The sequence below is a fragment of the Miniopterus schreibersii genome (genome assembly GCF_964146895.1).
Source record: "Miniopterus schreibersii genome assembly, chromosome: 3".
NCBI lineage: Eukaryota > Metazoa > Chordata > Mammalia > Chiroptera > Miniopteridae > Miniopterus > Miniopterus schreibersii.
In genome coordinates this window covers 104,226,749-104,244,925 of record NC_138103.1, presented here as the reverse complement: position 1 = coordinate 104,244,925, position 18,177 = coordinate 104,226,749, and the positions used below count along the sequence as shown (strand labels likewise).

Sequence of the window (18,177 nt, the reverse complement as noted above, 5' to 3'; positions counted from 1 at the left end):
TTTCCCGTTTAGTGCCTCCAGAAAAGCCCAGGAATCTGAGCTGCGTTGTGAACGAGGGGAAGAGAATGACATGCCAGTGGGACCCCGGGCGGGAACCGCACCTGGAGACGAACTTCACCCTGAAGTCCGAATGGCAAGTCACACAGTGGTTGTGTGTTGAGTTTATTAAGTTATCATTTGTGCTGGGATTTTTATTTTGCCCAGTAGTAAGGTTAAATGCAAATTTTTAAACATTTTATTTAACCTTTTACATTAGAACATCTGAAACTTAGAAAGAGCAGTGTAATGAACCCCCACGCCCACCGTCGCTTCAGTGGTGATCAGCTCGTAGCCAGTGTCTTACGTGCCCCACTCAGGTTGTCTGAAGAAAGTCTCAGGCATCGTGTCACCTCACCCACAGACACCTTAGTGCATGTCTCTAAAAGATAAGGCCGGCCCGGCCGGCGCGGCTCAGCGGTGGAGCGTTGACCTAGGATCCAGGAGGTCGGGGTTCAAGTCCCGGTCGGGGCACAGGCCCGGGTTGCGGGCTGCAGCCGATCAGTGACTCTCGTCATTGATGTTTCTATCTCTGTCTTTCTCTCTCTGAAATCAATAAAGATATATTTTAAAATAAAATAAAAGATAAGGCCATTTAAAAAAGACATAACTGCATACCCTTATCACACCCAGGTATAATTGAAGTGCTTCAGTGTTGCCATCATATCCTCAGTGTTGAGTTTCCCCGGTTGTCTCATAAATACACGTATTTTCACATTAGCTCAAATCAAGATGTAAATAATCCTCGTACGTTGCAGATTGATCTGTCTTGTCTCTTAGCTGTAGGTTCCACCTGCTCATCTTTTCTTTGTGATTCAGTTGTTAAAATAATAGTTTACATTGTTTCACATTTCTGTCCCTTTATTTCCTAAAAATTGCTATTAGATCTGGACACTTGATCAATTCCAGCTTTGATTTTTTTTTTTTTTACCAAAAAACAAACATTCCTGTGAACGTTACTGACAGGAGTGGCGTGTCCTCCCGTCATAAACCCCACATAACGTTTGATCGCTCCCTCTGGCGCTAAGATCGAGCATCGGTTTTGGGTGTTGTCAGCCTGATCATTATAAAATTCCCATTAGTCTTTGTCACACAGGAAAGTTGAAAGAATTTTACAGTGTATGCTTATAAATACCCATCGACTAGATTCTACAATTACTATTTTACCACATTTGCTGTCACATATCTGTTTCTGTGCAACGTTCTCTCCATCCAAACATGTCAGCACACTCGTCAGTAATTAGACGTAAGTCAGTAACGTTCACAGGAATGTTTGTTTTTTGGTAAAATTTATGTATATCTTAAACATACTTACATATCTTAAGTATGTCATTTAGTGAGTTTCACTGGTGTGCACACCTGTGGCTCACACCCGACAAGATGCCCTTGGGTCCGCCCGCCCGCCGTCCCGAGCCTGCTCCGGAGCGTCACGGAGACAGAACCGGACAGCGAGGGCTCCTTGGGAGAGGTGGTAACTCAGGACGTTTGGGGTTCAGCCGCGGTGCTTCCCAGTGGCTTGCTCACAGGTTGCGCACCATCGGCAGTCCTGTCTTGGGCAGAACAGTGCTGTCTGTCCTTTTGTTCCACCCGGAGTGCTGACGACTGCCCTTATCACCTGTCGCCACCTGAGGCACGGCTGATGTAAGACAGACGGAGTGGCCTTAACAGTTCCCTTTATTAACAGTTTTGTTTTGTTTCAGTCTTCACCGGAGGATGTGTTTTACTGATTTTTTAGAGGAGGGTGGGGAACATCGACGTAGGACACCCACATCCATCGGTTTCCTCCCATACCCACCCCCAGCAGCTGTCCAGCCAAAACCTGGGCATGTGCCCTGACCAGGGCTCGAACTGGCAACCTCTTGGTGCTCAGGACAACACCCCCGCCAACCGGGCCGCACCGACCGGGCTGCTAACCAGTTCTGTGGCGAGCTGGTTCCCCGGCGTCTCCCAAGCAGATAACGAGGGTTTCCCCTCGTTAAACTATTTGGTGTGTTTCACTCTGTTGTGATTATTCCTCTTGAAGCTTCAGTTACCCTATCTTTGGAGTTACCCCGTCTTTGGAGTTACCCCGCTCAGATGGCCTCATCCTTGGGTGCAGCTTCATTCTCCTGATCGCGCCCTCGATTTCCTATGTGACGTGATTTTTCAGGTTACCCAGATGTGTTCCTTGCCCTGCACCTAAAATCAGCCACTTCCCTGGTAGCCATGGTTCCGTTCATTGCGAAATACTATTTAGAGACCAGAGTTTGGGGGACAGGGGAACTTGTGGCCATGGGGTTGTCATTGTTTTTAGGCTTTTTCAGTGGAATACTCAAGAATTGTAAGATTGTTTTTCTTTCACTAAGGATACAGTTAAGTGACTGTCTTAAGGACCCTAGAAATAGTGTCTGTGTGTTAATCCTTTACTCAGTACAGAGTTCACGTTTCCTTTTGTTTTTATTTTTAGGAATTTTCTTTGAAATGTAAAACAGTTATTTCAAAGAGACCGATTTATAAGACAAGGTGCCTCACAGACATCTCAGTCCCCAGCTCCTCCCTCCCTCCCCCAGGTTGCCTGGTTTGGTTTGGGCTTAACCTTTTTACTTCTAAATGTAATGTGTGTGTGTGAACGTTCATAATCGATCCGCGGCTGAAACACGTAGGTGAATGTGGAAATATCACTTGGAACCTTCTGGTGAGAGAGCAGGAGCAGTGGCCTGGTCCGGGCAGGGAGGCCGAGGGCGCTTTCTGGGTGATGGAGAGTCAGCCCTGTGCTCCTCCCTCCTGCACACTGCTCGGGACAGTTGCTGGCACCGTAGGGTTCGGTCTCGGGGCAGGAAAGAAGCAGGCCCAGGACCCCAGGAGATACGGAGAAGGGCCAGTGGGACTGAGCGTCACGTTCTAAATGTCATATTCCTGGAGTAAAAGTTTGAAAGCAATTTTGTGTTTAAGATGTAAATCAAACTCGTTTTAAAGATAAGCAGGTTCATTTTTAAGAAATTCTGTGTTTATTTCAGCTTACTGAATTAACTTATTTATTCTGAGCTGTAATTATCTGGGTCTCATGAAGCTTCTCAAGTAACCTTTTCACTCTCATTTTTTCGGATCTGTTTTTAATAACCAATTCTTCCATTTTTTTATTTAGGGCAACAGAGAAGTTTCCCGATTGTAGAACGAAACGCGGCAGCCCTACCACCTGCACTGTCGACTACCTGCCTGTGTATTTTGTCAACATTGAAGTCTGGGTGGAAGCGGAGAACTCCCTTGGGAAGGTTGCCTCAGACCACATCAACTTTGACCCTGTGGATAAAGGTAGGTACGGGCCTGGATTTGAGAACTTACTAAGACTTAGTGACTTTAATGTAGAAACAGACATTTATTTTGTTAGTGACTTTTACAAATTCATTTTATCAACATTAAAAATAATTTGGAAAAAGAAATATACCCATAATCCAACCACATTCACAGCTATTTTCACATTGAATGTTATCTTCTGATATTTTGTCTGCTTACCAAACATCTTATAGGATTATAATCATGGTGTATATATATATATATATATATATATATATATATTCCATTTTGAAACTTCTGTATGTTATAAATATTTGTTTTTTTATATCTGAACCTGAAAAAATTAACAAAAGTAATAAACTGACAAGGAAAGCAAAGTTTAGAGACTTCGTCTTTCTGTTGTAATAATATGGCATAGCATTGTCTTTAGAGACGTTCGTTCATTTAGTGACAGTAATTGAATATTGTGAAATAAGAAAATATAGAGTATATTTGAGTTTGTATTGGATGCTGATGAACATTAGGATTTATTTTATTCTTCAGTGAAGCCCAATCCACCACATAATTTATCAGTCAGCAACTCAGAGGAGCTGTCCAGTATCCTAAAGCTGACATGGATCAACTCAGGTATTAACAGAGTCATAGGACTGAAGTACGACATTCAGTACAGGACCAGAGGCACCTCGGCCTGGAGCCAGGTACATTGAAATTTGCTTTGTGCTCACACAGTCAGGGTTTCTCGTCACGCTCTAACTCCGCGGTCTCCGCCCTGCTTGTCTCATGGCACACGTAAACTAATGGCTACAGTTTCGTACACCCAAAAATGCATTATATTTTTTGCCGATCTGACCAAAAAATTAGGTATAATTTTTATTCATTTATACAAGATGACTAGTGTTGTGTTGGCTGTTGTCATGTTTTCTATTTGACAGTCTTAGGCAGGGGTGGGGAACGTCTGGCCCGATAGCCGTATACAGCACTTGAAATCGCTTGGTCTGGCCCTGCCAAGGCAACCACAGGTGGGACTCAAAATTTAATAAATCTAGGAACTTTTTTCATAGCAAATTTTTATGTTGATAATTTTATATGACCCTCGAATGATGTTATAAATATCCAAATGCCCCTTGGCAGAAAAAATGATCCCTACCCCTGACTTAAGGGACAAGAGGTCAGTGCCGTGACTAAATAGTCAGATGTTGCATGTTTTAAAAATTCTTGTGGCTCACCGGTTGAAAATTGCTGCTCTAACTTGAAAGTCTCATTTTCTGACTGTCTTATGTGATATATATTTCTTGACACCCCTTCTAGATCTGTATTTCAGGCAAGGACAAACAGGAAGACATCCAGGTAGAAAATACAGTTCTGCTGAATACAGTAGCTTTTACGTGAAATAAGGAAGCAATGCAGGGAATAGCATTTTTGGTGGGAGGTGAAAGGAACACAATTAAGTGGAGGAGTGAAAGTGAAGAGCTTTATGGACAAATAGAGCAGAGTTTGGTGAACTAGGTCTGTAGGCCAGATTCAGGCTGCTGTCTTTCTTTGTAAATAAAGTTTTATTGGAAGCCAGCCACACACATTTGGTTGCATAATGTCTCAGCTGCTTTTGTGCTCCAGGTTGGAGAGTTGAGTAGCTGCAACAGAGACCATTTGGCCCACAGCCTAAAATACTTACTGTCTGGCCCTGCCTAGAAAGTTTGCCAGCCCCTGAGGTCGAGGTTGAGGAAGGCCTGGTGGGGAACGTGTAAGACTGGAAGGGAAAGGACAGTGTCCCCAGAGAGGGTGCCATCAGCAGAAGTACTTGGAGCCTTTTGAAGCCTGTCCCCAGGGCTTGAGCTCCCTACTCTTCTTCGCTGCCACCCCGTGTATCACTGACCAGCGTGCTTTTGCTTTGTTGCTCTGTTTATAGTGGGGCTCATAAGGAAATTGAGCCCATGACCTTCTTCTGTCCTCGGTTCCACTATCTAAAGGGCTCAGGCACAGTTAGCGGAAGCAATAAACCAAAATGGATCCAAGCTTCATTCTGTACAGAGAGGATACACACCCGACTTTCTTTAAACTGTTCTTTAAAATTGTAGAATCTTTATTCATTGGTACGGAAAAGACTGACACCTATTTTGTGCCTGGTGGTGGAATCTCAGCGTAGTAGGAAGAACCGCTTACTCGTCTGTATTTAGTCTCCTTTTTCCCCAACAACCAAGTTTGTCTGCAGCGGCAGCTTCTGTTTTTCCTGATTGGGCTGGTGTCCCCCTCTTGCCTGTAAGGTCTTCCCCCCCTCCCGTGGTCTTGGCCAGCGGGCCTGAGTGGTTCGCTCCGTGGGTTCCATCCCTGCTGGTTCCTATCGAGCCTGGTAGTGGGAGGAGGGGTCTGGCAAGAGGGGGGAGAATGGGGTCAGGATGTTTACTTTCCTGCTTCCCCCAGAGCTGCCAGCCTGAGGTCACTGCTCCCTCAGGTCAACCCTGCCTGACCCCCTGCCAGGTCCTGGTAGCTCCCCTTTGGGCCCCCAAGCCCCAGACACTGGCCGCCCTAAGGTTTCCTTTCTCTGCCGGTACCCCCTCTGGTAAACTCCCCTTGAATGCGTCCTGAGGGGAGCGTGCTGTGCTTCCCTGCTGAGACCCTGAGTGCCATCGGCGCTCTGGAAGGAAGATGATGGATGGATGGATGGATGAAAGGAGGGAGGGAGGGAGGGAGGAAGGAAGGAAGGAAGGAGGGAAGGAGGGAAGGAGGGAGGGAGGAAAGGAAGGGAGGGAGGAAGGAGGGAGAGAGGGAGGGTAACGGGTGTTTCTGTACTTCTCAGCTCCGTGTGCCCGAGTCCAGCTGCTCTTTGACTCCTGCGTTTCTGCCCAGAGCCCCAGTTACTTTAGTAGCCGTCCTTCATTAAATGAGCTCCCAAAGCCGCATGCGTTCAGAAGACCTGTGATAAATACCGTTGGGTTTTTGTTGGCCCATCGCTTTGTTTTCAGATTCCTCAGGAAGACACAGCCTCCACCCGGTACTCGTTCACCGTCCAGGACCTCCGGCCGTTCACGGAGTACGTGTTCCGGATTCGCTGCATGAAGGAGGACGGCAGGGGCTTCTGGAGCGACTGGAGCGAGGAGGCGAGCGGGACCACCTACGAGGACCGTGAGTGCAGCAGCGCAGCAAGCTCTGCCGCGGCCCGAGCGTCTGCCGGTGATACACAGACCTCGTGCTTATTTTCTGATCATTCTATTCAGACTAGCGTTTTACACTTTTATTTTTAAGGATGTTGAGAGAGAAACTTGAGTGTGGTGGCTGATAGTATACGCGTAGTTAATACCTCACTTTGTAAAGTTATCGTGAAACGGTGTCTCAGATGCCACGAGAAAAGCGCTTTATTGAAGGGGGACGGTCGGGAGACCCCCTAACCAGAGCCCCAACCCAGTCACTAATCTCACCGTCCAGCAGCGCAGACCTAGGTCCGCACTGTCAGGAAGGTGTGTGTGCTCTGTTCCTGTTACACTGAATCCTCCCAAGATAAGGCAGTAAACTTATACTGAATTTACTCCATTTATTTTAATTGTCTTATAGTCTTACGTTTATACATGTAGGGGTTTTAAGCATGTATTTAAATGAGATTTTTCAATTCAGTTTTCAGCAGTAAGAAGTAATGATGTGTCTTTGGTGATTGCTCAGAATATAGTTGTAGCTTTACCATTTTAAGATCACAGAAGAGCTTCAGTATAGTCTAAGTCCCCAGGCTGTCACCTGACGGCTGGGAGACCAGACGCACGTGCTGGGGTGGGGACACACGCTGCTGTGTAAACAAAGGGAGACACCTCGTGGTTGAAGGGAAAAGTGTTCACAACAAAGCAAGAGAGGGATTTCTAGGACTTTATTTCACTGTTACAATAGAAACTAAGGGGTGTGTGTCATTTCCTTAGGACCATCCAAGGCGCCGAGTTTCTGGTATAAGGTAGAGCCGTCCCCTACTCCTGGCTACAGATCCGTGCGGCTCATCTGGAAGGTAACCTTCCCACATCCGTGTTCTTCCGTCTCTTTTGTAAATACGTGGTGTGTGATATTGTAAATGGAGTTTTTAATTAAAATTTTTATTCCTCTTAATATTAGCAAAGCGTTAAATAACTATGTACATGGAAACACAATTTTATATGCACCACCTAGAAGTCCGGTTCACAGACTGGGTCATACCATAGACACTCAGCGCAGTTCCACAAGGACAGAGACCTGGTCTCACTGAACTCAGGAAATAGTTAAGGGTGTTTTGTGATCAGAATGCCTGCCAGTAGTAGGAGACATAAAATTGTGTGCACTTCATAAATGTACGTGAGCAGATCACACCAGAAAAGGTAAAGAGAAAGGTACTGGGGCATAAACAGACCCACACAGCCGGTGCGGGACTGAAACAGGCCCTCAGGGCCCAGTGCAGGTTGAGAGGCCCACGCGGCCGGGTGCGGGGCTGGCAGGGTGGGCAGCGGGCGACGCCTCTCCTGCCTCGCTCCGCCTTCGTGTGCGGTGCTCTCAGCAGTGAGTTCAGGGTGGAGGGGCCGGTGCCTCTCAGTGAGGAGAGACCGCACCTGCTGGCAGGATTCATGAACATGAGGAAAAGTGTACTTCAGTCTAGACTTGGGAAAGGCACTTTAACACGAAGGGTTTCATTGCAGACCTTGCCCCCTTTTGAAGCCAACGGGAAAATCTTGGATTATGAAGTGACTCTTGCAAGGTGGAAGTCACCTGTACAGAACTACACCGTCCGGGACACACAGCTGACAGTGAACCTCACCAATGACCGCCACAAAGCAACTCTCACGGCCAGAAACCTGGTCGGCACGTCAGACGCGTCTGTGTTAACCATCCCCGCCTGTGACTTCCAAGGTCCGTGTCTGAGGGGCCTGGCTTATGGAGGGGAAGGCGGTTGGGTGGGGATAGGCCCCGTATGACACGTCTTCTGAGACCCTCCTTCAGGGTCACGACGGCCGGGGCCCAGCCTAGATCTGTGGCTCACTGAGGCTTCCCACCCAGCTACTTAATCAGTTAGGCACTTTCTGATTATGTGCTTACCTAGTTTTCTAACGTTATTTTAAGGATTTGGGGACCTTATAGGTATATGAGTTAAGTATATTATTTATCTTCCAGTTTCAAAAAAGAAAACAATTTACATACACAAAACATATGGAGAATTTGGGAAAGGAAGAATTTAATATATTGCATTTAAATTATAATAACGTATTTTTATTCATGGAAATGCCTGTTAATATTATGTGCTACAAAAACTGATAGCGAGATAGATCACGTGGTTGTGGAGATGAATGTTAAATACCAGTTTTAAATTTTAAAATGTTTCACTTATTGCAGTGGTGCTCAATTTTGTTTTAAAGCTACTCGCCCCGTAAGGGACCTTAAAGCGTTTCCCAAAGACAACATGCTGTGGGTGGAGTGGGCTCCCCCCGAGGTGCCTGTGAACAAGTTCGTGCTTGAGTGGTGTGTGCTGTCGGACAAGGCGCCCTGCGTCCCGGACTGGCAGCAGGAGGAGGGCACCGTGCACCTCACCCACCTCACAGGTACCTGATGGGGCTTGGGCGGCCGCCCTGCCTCTGACTGTCCCATGCTTGCCTTTTACGTGTCTGCGTCCTGGGCCTGGCGACCCAGTGAAAAGGCTCCAGTTTATCATGGTTACTGGTTAGATGTCTTTACTAGATCACTTAACCTTTGGGCTGCAGGTCTGTTTAGGACAGTGGGTGATATGTCTTCTGTCTGTGCTCCAGTGTTGTTCTGATCGTGAAACAAATGGTCACAAACCGGTAAAGTAGGAGAGAAACGTAAGGTGATCTAACCTGCCGCTAACTGGTTGTGTGTTCTCTGTACCTGGTTCAGCCTCTCATCCTTCAATGAGAAAATACTTCCTAGAGCATCCGGATGAGTGTTAACTTCTCTCAGCTGTCAGATAGGGAAACAGCTGGAACCCCGACTCCTCGTGCATTTTAACTGGAAGTGCGGCTGGGTGACAGAGCAGTGACCTTGCAGAGCTTCGTGAGGTGTTGCTCTGTTATAGGTGCTGCTTATCAAGTGGCTTTGAAGTTAAGACAGTGTTAAGGAGAAAACAAACACTCAGCGTATATAATGTGTTTTCAGTAAAGAAGGGTGCCCGGCACAGTCAGCGACGAGCAGCGTGGTCAGGGGAGAGCTCTCAGCAGACACGCGCAGGCCTCGCAGCCACGTAACGTGTGTGAGCTTAATTCTCAGAACTGGCTGTCAGGCCCTGATTGCCCTGTTTAATTTACAGTTTCATAAGCTTGGTTGTCTAGCTTATCCGCCTGTTCAACTGAAGGCAGGTGGAGCTGGGAAGGGGACACACTGGTGCCCAGTAGACCCTGGAGACTAATGAAGCACAGCCCAGGCCCTGGAGAGCTCCGGGCTGTGCACGCAGCCTGGCAGCACCCCTGCACCCCAGCAGAACATAAAACTGTCCATCTCCTTGATATGAGTCACCCCGAAAAGGCGAAGTCGCTGTGTTCAAGAAGGCAGAGGAGCACGTCAGGCTCGTAATTTTCGGGTGGCGCAAGTCCTGGCTGAAGGTGTGAACTTCAGGACCACAGGCCCCCGATCTGACGTGGGCAGGGTGCTGTGTAGAACAGTCGCGCTCTTGGTGCCGCAGTAGGTCACTGTCGTCTGGAGAGAGTGTAAACGAAGTGCTCTGTGGAAACTGTCACTTCCCGGGGGAGTAACCTCCTCTGCCGAGCACCCGACAGGGCCGGGCCTGGCCCTCAGCGGCAGCTGGCTCCCTGGGCCGGTCTCAGAGAAGTAGGCAAGACAGGCGGAAATTGTGGGACTAGAGTGAGACCCAGGGCAGTGTGAGGTCAGTGTGTGTCAATGCGGAATGTAAAGGCTTTCGTTCCTCGTGTTGACAGAGCCTCTGTGTCCGCTGCGCTGGCAGCGACGGTGCCTTTCACTCTGTTCAGCGTGAACCCGGCGCACAGCCGTCGCTTCCTTCATCTGTGGTTCTCACCGTTCAGGGTCATGAAATTACAATGTGAAAACCAGTGAAGGACTGAGACTTTTCCGTTATAGAAAAAACTATGCTTAATCTACTTTTCTGGCTTTAGGGAACCTGGCCGAGAGCAAGTGTTACCTGATCACCGTGACCCCAGTGTACAGCGACGGGCCAGGCAGCCCCGCGTCCATCAAGGCCTACCTCAAGCAGGCCCGTGAGTCCGCCCCGTCCTCAGAAGCCCTGTTTTGTATTAACAGGGACGTTGTGTCCCTTTTAAACCAGGATATGTCTCATTGTGTTCAGATAACTTTATGATAATGAAATTGTACTAAATCCTGATGATTTTCTGTTAGCAAATCATCTTTATTCTGTTCTAGCACCTTCCAAAGGACCCACTGTTCGGACAAAGAAAGTGTGGAAAAACGAAGCCGTCTTAGAGTGGGACCAGCTTCCTGTCGATGTTCAGAATGGGTTCATCAGAAATTACACAATATTTTACAAAACCAACATTGGAAATGAAACCGGTAATAAAGCTGCCTCAGTTATTAACAACCAGTTATTTTCTCCTGCTCTTAAGGACCAGCTGCAGCCTCCGTGCTCTGCTGTGCGTCAGTGTGGCACGTTGCCCGCAGACACGCCGAGGACCCGCCTCGCGGGTGCGCCCGTGGTCCCGTGGCCTCCGTTGTGAAAACATGTTTTTATTCCTTTTTGATACTTTCACTGTCAGATACGGGCCAAATGAAGCAAAACCCACTGGGCAGTGACTAAGGCGCGTCTTGCTCTCTTCCAGCCGTGAACGTGGACTCGTCCCACACGGAGTACACGCTGTCCTCGCTGAGCAGTGACACCCTGTACATGGTGCGCATGGCCGCGTACACGGACGAGGGCGGGAAGGACGGCCCCGAGTTCACCTTCACCACCCCCAAGTTTGGTAAGAAGTGATGACGTTAGTCTCCCTTCTCCTTTGAATTTAGCCAGACTGAGAAGGGCTTAGTTTATATGGTGAGGTTTTGTTAAAACCTTTGGATTCAGCGGAATGAAGTGCTCAGAAATCATGACCATTGTTGATCTAGTTTCAGTAGTTTCTTTAAACGACAGAAAGATCTCTCCTCTCCTCTTTTATGTCGTTAATGGTTTCTGACTGATCTCGCCTGTACCCTGATCCCAAAAGTGTGTGTGTCTTTCTCGGGGTTTGCTTTTCACTGGCGACGGCTGGGATGCCTCTCGTCTCTGCCCCTCCCTTCGGTTCGGCTGCTGGAGGGCCGTCCGCCCTTGGAGCTCCCGCTCCCCCCTGCAGCTCGGTCCTTCCCTGCTGGCTCCGGGCCCCCCTCGGCCGACACCTCAGGGGTCACTCAGAAGGCCCCGTGCCCTGTGGTGCAGGCCTCAGTCTCCCGGGTTTCCTGTCGTTCTCAGCTTCCGTCTCGCACGGCCTCTCCCTCCTGGAAACCGCCTTCCCCTGGTCCTCGCCGCCTTTGTTCTCGGCGAGCTCCCCAGCGCCATGGCCTCTGCTGCGTCCTGCTTGGTCTCCTGTCTGCTCTCCTAATGGCTTGTATTCCCCGGGGCTGCTCTTGGCCCTGTGTTCTTACCTCCGATTCAGCCTCCTGCTCCCTGCCCGTGACCTCAGCTGCCCTCTGTGTGCCAGGCCCCCGCGGCCCAGCTCTGCCAGAGCTAGAAACCTGGATGTGACTGTAGTAAATTCCTTCCTGTCTCTTTTGCTTCCATAAGCTAAGTATTGAGTCCCGTTGACCGTGGCGTCTAGCTGCTGCCCGTGGTGCCCTCTCGTAGTTTCTTTCCTTGGCCCGAGCTTCTCGCCGCCACCTCCACCTTCCCCTCTTCCCAGCGTAGCCCTCGCGCAAGTCCTCGCCTCGTTTGGCCTCCCTAAACCAGCTGGAGCTGCAGTCCTTGGTCAGTCATTGTGGAAATCACCTTGTTTTATTACAATTGCATGTGTAGCCCCCACTCCCGGGCGCCAGGACGGCGAGTGCCAGCAGTGAGCTGCGTGTCCCTGTCGGCTGAGTGGCTGCTGGGTGGAGGGACAAGTGGGTGAGCAGCTGCCGAACAGAACGGCCGGGGCTGGGCTGCGCCGTCCGTAACGCGTGAGGTTTCTGAGAGAGGGTTTGTGGTGACCTGTCAATAGGTTGTATATGTAATGAGTGGTATTTGAAATAAGACTTTGTGCCATGCTCCTCAGGAAAGGAAAACCCTGTTAAATGCCACCTTGGTTGTGAGGTGATGTTCAGGATGAGCCCAGCGGCGCCGTGGGGCACGGGCGGAAGGACAGTCGCCCGGATCACCTGAGTGATCTCCGCGTATTTGTACATTCTGGTCTTTTACACAAACGTTTCCCCACTAGTTAGATCACTTGCTGGTATTGCTGGTACCACTGCCTCCGCTTTGTCACTGGCCTGCCCGTTGTTCCGTGGATCTGTTGTGGCTGCTTTGCGTGGCATTGCCGGCTCCTCAGCACCTTACAGCCTAGCGGGAGAGATGCGTGTCAGTAACCAAAAAAGTGGGAGCCACTGGGCCGTGCAGACAGCAAGTGGAGCAAGGATTTAACGACACCAGTGGGGCCGAGTTTCCCTCATAGGGACTTTGTGGAGGAGGCAGCAGGGGGGTCCGGACGTGGGCAGACGGGAAGAAGAGGCGTCTTAGGGCAGCACCCAGGCCTGGCGTGGAAACATCGTGAGCAGAGCTCAGCAGCATCCAGGGCAGGCCCTGCCCCCGTGCGAACGGCCCTGAGAGGGAGCGCTTGGCGCTCCGGTTAACATCTCAGCCTGAAGCTGGTCCTGAGCGTCTGTCGGACTCCTTTGTCTCTGTCGGGCTTTTGGGCGTAAAGTTCCTTACGGAGGGTTACGAGTGGGGAAGAGAAGACGAAGGGACCCTGACTGCGTGTCCCTCTCACACCTTTTTCCTAAAATACTAATTAGAAGGGGGGTGGAGAAGTTAACCCAAACAGCCATAGGCAGATCTTTAAAAAAACACCTCCAGCGTAAGTTGTCCCAGGTGGTGACCCCTCTGATCACCAGGCCCTCACGTGAATGCAGATGGGGCTTCGCTGGTGCTCAGGGCGTCAGGCTCAGGCTTCCTCGGTGGTCACCTGCCTGCCCAGCACCCTGTGCCCATGGAGGGTCTGAATTCTGTCCTCAGTGGGTACAGCACCTGAAGATAGTAACTATTAGAGTTTTGTCTGAAGGTTACATTTTGTCCCTTGTAGAGGTTACGTTTGTAGCCCAGGTGTTGAGACTGTTCCCCAGCTTTCCCGGCTGCACCCAGTGTCACCGGGAGCTTTGCTGAGACTGCTGAGTGCCCGTCGTAACGGGCAAAGGGCGACATGCGAAAGCTGTAACCTACCAGGCGGATCATCCACTAAACTGGACTCAGCAGCTTATCCCCCAACCAGCACGCGTTTCACACGCACACTGTGGCTCACTTACTGGGCACGTAGCTGGGGCAGCATTTACAAGGAGAGGGAAAAACCTTTAAGTTTGAAAAGACTGAGAAAATGGGGGTGGAATCGCATCTTTTCTAAGAGTCTCGGAGACGGCGGTTCACGCCCCGACCGGCAGGGGCGTGAGCGTCACAGTAAAGCCGGCCCATGGGTGGTTTGGTTTCCGGGGCATATAGAAGTTAGGTTGTAATGTAATCTAATGCGCAGCAGGGTTATGTCTAAAAAACAGGGCACATACCTTGACTGAAAGCCCTTCACTGCTGAACAGTGCAGACCATCGTCTGAGCCTGCAGTGAGGCGTAGTCGCGCCTGTGGAGGGTCTTCCGTCTGTAAAAGATGCAGAGTCTGCGGCGCAGTTGCCTGCCTGGCCGGGCATCTGCACTCTTTCCCGTCAGCACCGAGTGTAAGTTCCTTTCCTCCTCCCCTGCCTGTCTTCCAGCTCAAGGAGAAATCGAAGCCATCGTGGTGCCTGTCTGCCTGGCGTTCCTGTTGATAACCCTCCTGGGGGTGCTGTTCTGCTTTAACAAGCGAGACCTGTAAGTACCCCACTCACAGGCTGTGTTTTCCCAGCGTCATTGAGCTGTTGTTCACAGGCGGGAACGTTCACACCCGGGACGTGCACCGGTGGGTGGGTTTTGTAACTAGACGGGTGTGTGAGTACCAGCGCGGTCGAGATGGGGAGCACCTACCACCTCAGAAGGCCCCTTAGTTGTTTGGCGGCAGCCCCTCGGCTCCGCCCTCGCCCAGCCGGTCGCCGACCTGCTTTCTGAGACTGGCTTCCTGTGTGCCGGCTCTCACGTGGCACCTCGTTGAGGTTCATCCACGGCGTTATGTGTGCTGATACTTTCTTCTTGCTGCTGAGTAACACCCTGTAGCGTAGATGGTCAGAGCTTGTTTATCCCACCTCCGTGTGGAAGCTCAGGCTGTGTCTTTGGTTTTGATTTTGCGGCTATGAGTAACGTTGCTCTGAACAGTCCCACGCACGTCTGTGTGACCATGTCACCATTCACCTTGAGTAAGTACCAGCCGCGGGGTCGCTGGGCCACACGGTAAGTGCACGTTTTATCAGAAACCCTCAGACGTTTTCAGAGCGGCCGCACCACCTGGTGCGCCACCAGTAGTGTGGCCGTTGCAGGGGCCACGTTGTCACCCACCCGGGTGCTGCCGGGTTTGTCTGGTGGCCGTTCCTTCTCGTGGGCATGGCGCTGTCTCCTTGTGGCTCTCATTTCCACTCCCTGATAACTGGGGATGGGTCCTTTTCCTGCGCTGCTCTTACATCTTTTGTGATGTGCCTTTTGAAATGTTCGCCCATTTTTAAATTGAGTTGTTTGTCTTGTTAACATTGAGCTACACAAGTTCATTTATCCTGGTTACAAAGCTGTCGGGTGTGTATTTTGCAAATTCTGGTAAGTGGCTGAACCTTTCTGTTTTCTTAACTGTGACTTTTGAAAAACAAAAGTTTTAATTTTGATGAAGTTCATTTGATCAGTGTTGTATTTTTTTATAGTTCTTGGTTTTACGTCCTGTTTAAGGAATCTTTTCCTAACCCAGTGTCACGTAGATGTTCTGTTTTCCTCTAGAAGTTTAATTATTTTAATACTTTGTGTTGTCTTTAGAATTAATTTCTGTGATTGGTGTGAGGTCAGGGTCAGAGTTCATTTTCCCCGTGGATGTTCAGTTGTTCCAGCACCACTCAGTAAAGGGTCTTTTTTGATGGTGTAACCTTCATACCGTTACTCAGCCAGTTGTCTGTGTGTCCGTCCTGTCTGTGGACCCCCCATCCTGCTCCATTGACTTGGGTGCCGCACGGTGACAGCCGCCTCAGCGAGGGGAATTCCTCCGCACCTTCTCTTTCAGAGTTATTTTGGCTAAATTCTCTGCCTTTCATGTAAGTTTTAATATCAGCCGACCAGTTTCATTTAAACAAACCCTGCTAGAATTTCAGTTTGGATTTTGTTGAGTCTGTAGATCAGTTTAAGGGAAATGCAGTGACCTTGAGGTCACGTTCCCGAGTCTCCGGCCCACGAGCAGAGAGGGTCCCTCTGCTCACCTGGGTCTCATTTCCTTTGCAGTGTTTCGCAGTTTTCAGTGGAGAGGCTGGTGTTTAACTTACTCCTAAGTATTTTTATACTATTGTAAATGGACTTTAAAACTTTCTGCTTTCTAATTGTGTGTTGCGAGTATGTACAAATGCAATTGATTTTTAAAAATACGTCGCTCTCTGTGCTGAGATCTCGGTAGATTCGTTTACTCCCCCAGCGAGTTGCGTTCTCGGGGTTTCTCACGTGCGCTGCCGAGGCCTCCGGCACAGGGAGCAGGCGCAGGGAGCTTGTCCCCGCTCAGGGAGCTCTGGCCGGGAGGCGCTCGCTTGCTCCGCGGGCTTGTCGCGAACGCTGCTGAACTTAGTCAGGTGCCCCCCTCCCTCCGCGAGGCGATCGCGCGATTTTTTTCCTTTTCTCCGTGAATGTGGCAGGTTTTTAATTAGTTTTCAGATGTCAAACTGCCCTCGCATTTCTTGGATTTTCCTGGAGTCATGCGAACAGCCGCCTCTGTTCGCGAGTGGTTTCCACTGGTCCCTTTTCGTGTGGTGTCTTTGTCTGGCTTTGGAATCGGGGTCACGCCGGTCGCCTCATGAAGGGCCTGGGAAACGAGCAGGGACGTGTGGCCGCTTTCCTGGAAGGGTTTGTAGGATTGGCAAACCTGCTTTTTAAATGTTTGATGGAGTTTACAAACGAAGCCATCTGGGCCTCAGATTTTCTTCTGTGAGAAGATTTTCAATTAAAAATTTTTTGTAACTGTAGAGCCATTGCAGTATTTTTTTAGTCCGCTTTGGTAGCATGTGTTTCTGAGGGAATTCACCTCCTGATCGGCCTGTCCCCTGGGTTGCTAACCCCCTGCTAGGTCAGGTTTCCTCGTCCCCGGAGAGGCCGCCTGTGGGGCCTCTGCTCCTGTTTGTTTCTGTATCTGAACCTGTCCTCACGGCGACTCCCTTCCTGTGTAGCTGGCGGAGTTCGTCTTGGGCTGTGCCCTGTAGGAAGATAAACAGGCATATGTAGGCTTTTCATGATGGGATATCCTGAATTAATTGGGTATTTTTTAATATCATTAGTCCTTCTTCCTTTGGAAAAATCAAGTTCAACGTATTTTATCTGGTACCAATGTGAAATTTTATCTGTCAGTTGGAAATGGAACATTCCTGCGTTTTTGCATTCTGTGACCTGGCTAACGTGTTTTTGTTTCATTTTGTTTTAAATATATCTTTTTATTAATTTCAGAGAGAGGAAGGGAGGGAGAGAAAGAGAAACATCAATGATGAGAGTCATTGATCGGCTGCCTCCTGCACGCCCCCGACTGGGGATCGAACCTGCAACCCGGGCCTGTGCCCTGACCGGGAATCGAACCCCGATCTCCTGGATCCCAGGTTGATGCTCAACTGCTGAGCCACGCCCGGCCGGGCTGGCTAACACTTTTTAGCGGCTTTTACTGCAGGACTTGATTTGAGGTTACTAGCTTTAGCCTTGTTAACACTCTTTGCTTGTGACTAGGATTGCGATCCTGGTGCATTTTAAGTAGCTTTTCTACTAATTCAGGAAGTTCATTTTCATTGGCTTTGGGTATAGGAGGTGTCGTGTAGATGAACATGTCTCCTCGTGTGTTACGTGTGGTTCGACATCGGCTGTTTCTTCTCTCTCCAGAATTAAGAAGCACATCTGGCCCAATGTCCCTGATCCGTCCAAGAGCCACATTGCCCAGTGGTCCCCGCACACGCCGCCTCGGGTAAGATGGGTATTTCTGACTTGTTTATGTGACAAACTAGGATACATTTGTAGAGTTTAACCAATCAGACTGAATCAAAAAGTAACTGAAAGTAAAATAGTACATAAGTAAGAATTTTAACCAAAATTTAAAATAATACCTACACATTCTATTTTATCATCACTGGAGCATATTTATTCTGATGTTCCTGGTGTCAGATACTAACATTCTGATATTACAACTTGGAAACGTATCGTTGTGAATACTGCTCTGTGATGACCCTGTAAGGGGAGCATTTTGCATCGGGTGCTAAAATCAAATTTAACATTTTCACACTGATGGGATGATTTCCAGACCCTGCCCTGAATTCCTCAAACTTCCCTAAAGGGGAAATGATTTGTATGTTTTGCCTTTAAGTCTTGAATTTTGTAGTGACAGATTACAACATGTTGTGTATTTATATGCTATGAAACTTCAGTCACTGGAGTTTGGTTTCCGTAACAGTGCCAGCTTTTCTGTCTGGTTCGCCAAGCTGCCTGGTCTAGGCATGGATGCAAAACACTGTTTGTGGACTGGCAGCCTCTCAGGACACCGCCCGACAGGTTGACGCGGAGTCTGACGCGATGCAGCCCGGCTCACACCGCCTAGCGCCGGCTCGCAGCGGCCGCGCCGTGGGTCGGGCTGACTCGCCGGTGGT

At 49.3% G+C, this 18,177-nt stretch overlaps 1 protein-coding gene across 3 annotated transcripts in view; it reads left to right on the top strand.

Moving 5' to 3' along the window:
- The window catches only part of IL6ST (interleukin 6 cytokine family signal transducer), a 42,933-nt gene that overhangs the window by 20,279 nt on the left and 4,477 nt on the right, over positions 1-18,177 (top strand). Inside the window, exons 4-16 of one of the 3 annotated variants that reach the window (XM_081131807.1) lie at positions 13-133; positions 3,161-3,327; positions 3,853-4,007; positions 4,618-4,656; positions 6,270-6,429; positions 7,209-7,291; positions 7,950-8,160; positions 8,664-8,846; positions 10,389-10,490; positions 10,654-10,800; positions 11,067-11,207; positions 14,164-14,260; positions 17,420-17,501. In XM_081131807.1, coding sequence (XP_080987933.1) covers positions 13-133; positions 3,161-3,327; positions 3,853-4,007; positions 4,618-4,656; positions 6,270-6,429; positions 7,209-7,291; positions 7,950-8,160; positions 8,664-8,846; positions 10,389-10,490; positions 10,654-10,800; positions 11,067-11,207; positions 14,164-14,260; positions 17,420-17,501 — 1,688 coding nt within the window. The remainder of the gene's footprint in view (positions 1-12; positions 134-3,160; positions 3,328-3,852; positions 4,008-4,617; positions 4,657-6,269; positions 6,430-7,208; positions 7,292-7,949; positions 8,161-8,663; positions 8,847-10,388; positions 10,491-10,653; positions 10,801-11,066; positions 11,208-14,163; positions 14,261-17,419; positions 17,502-18,177) is intronic. The other 2 variants (XM_081131805.1, XM_081131806.1) reach the window with 2 other exon arrangements.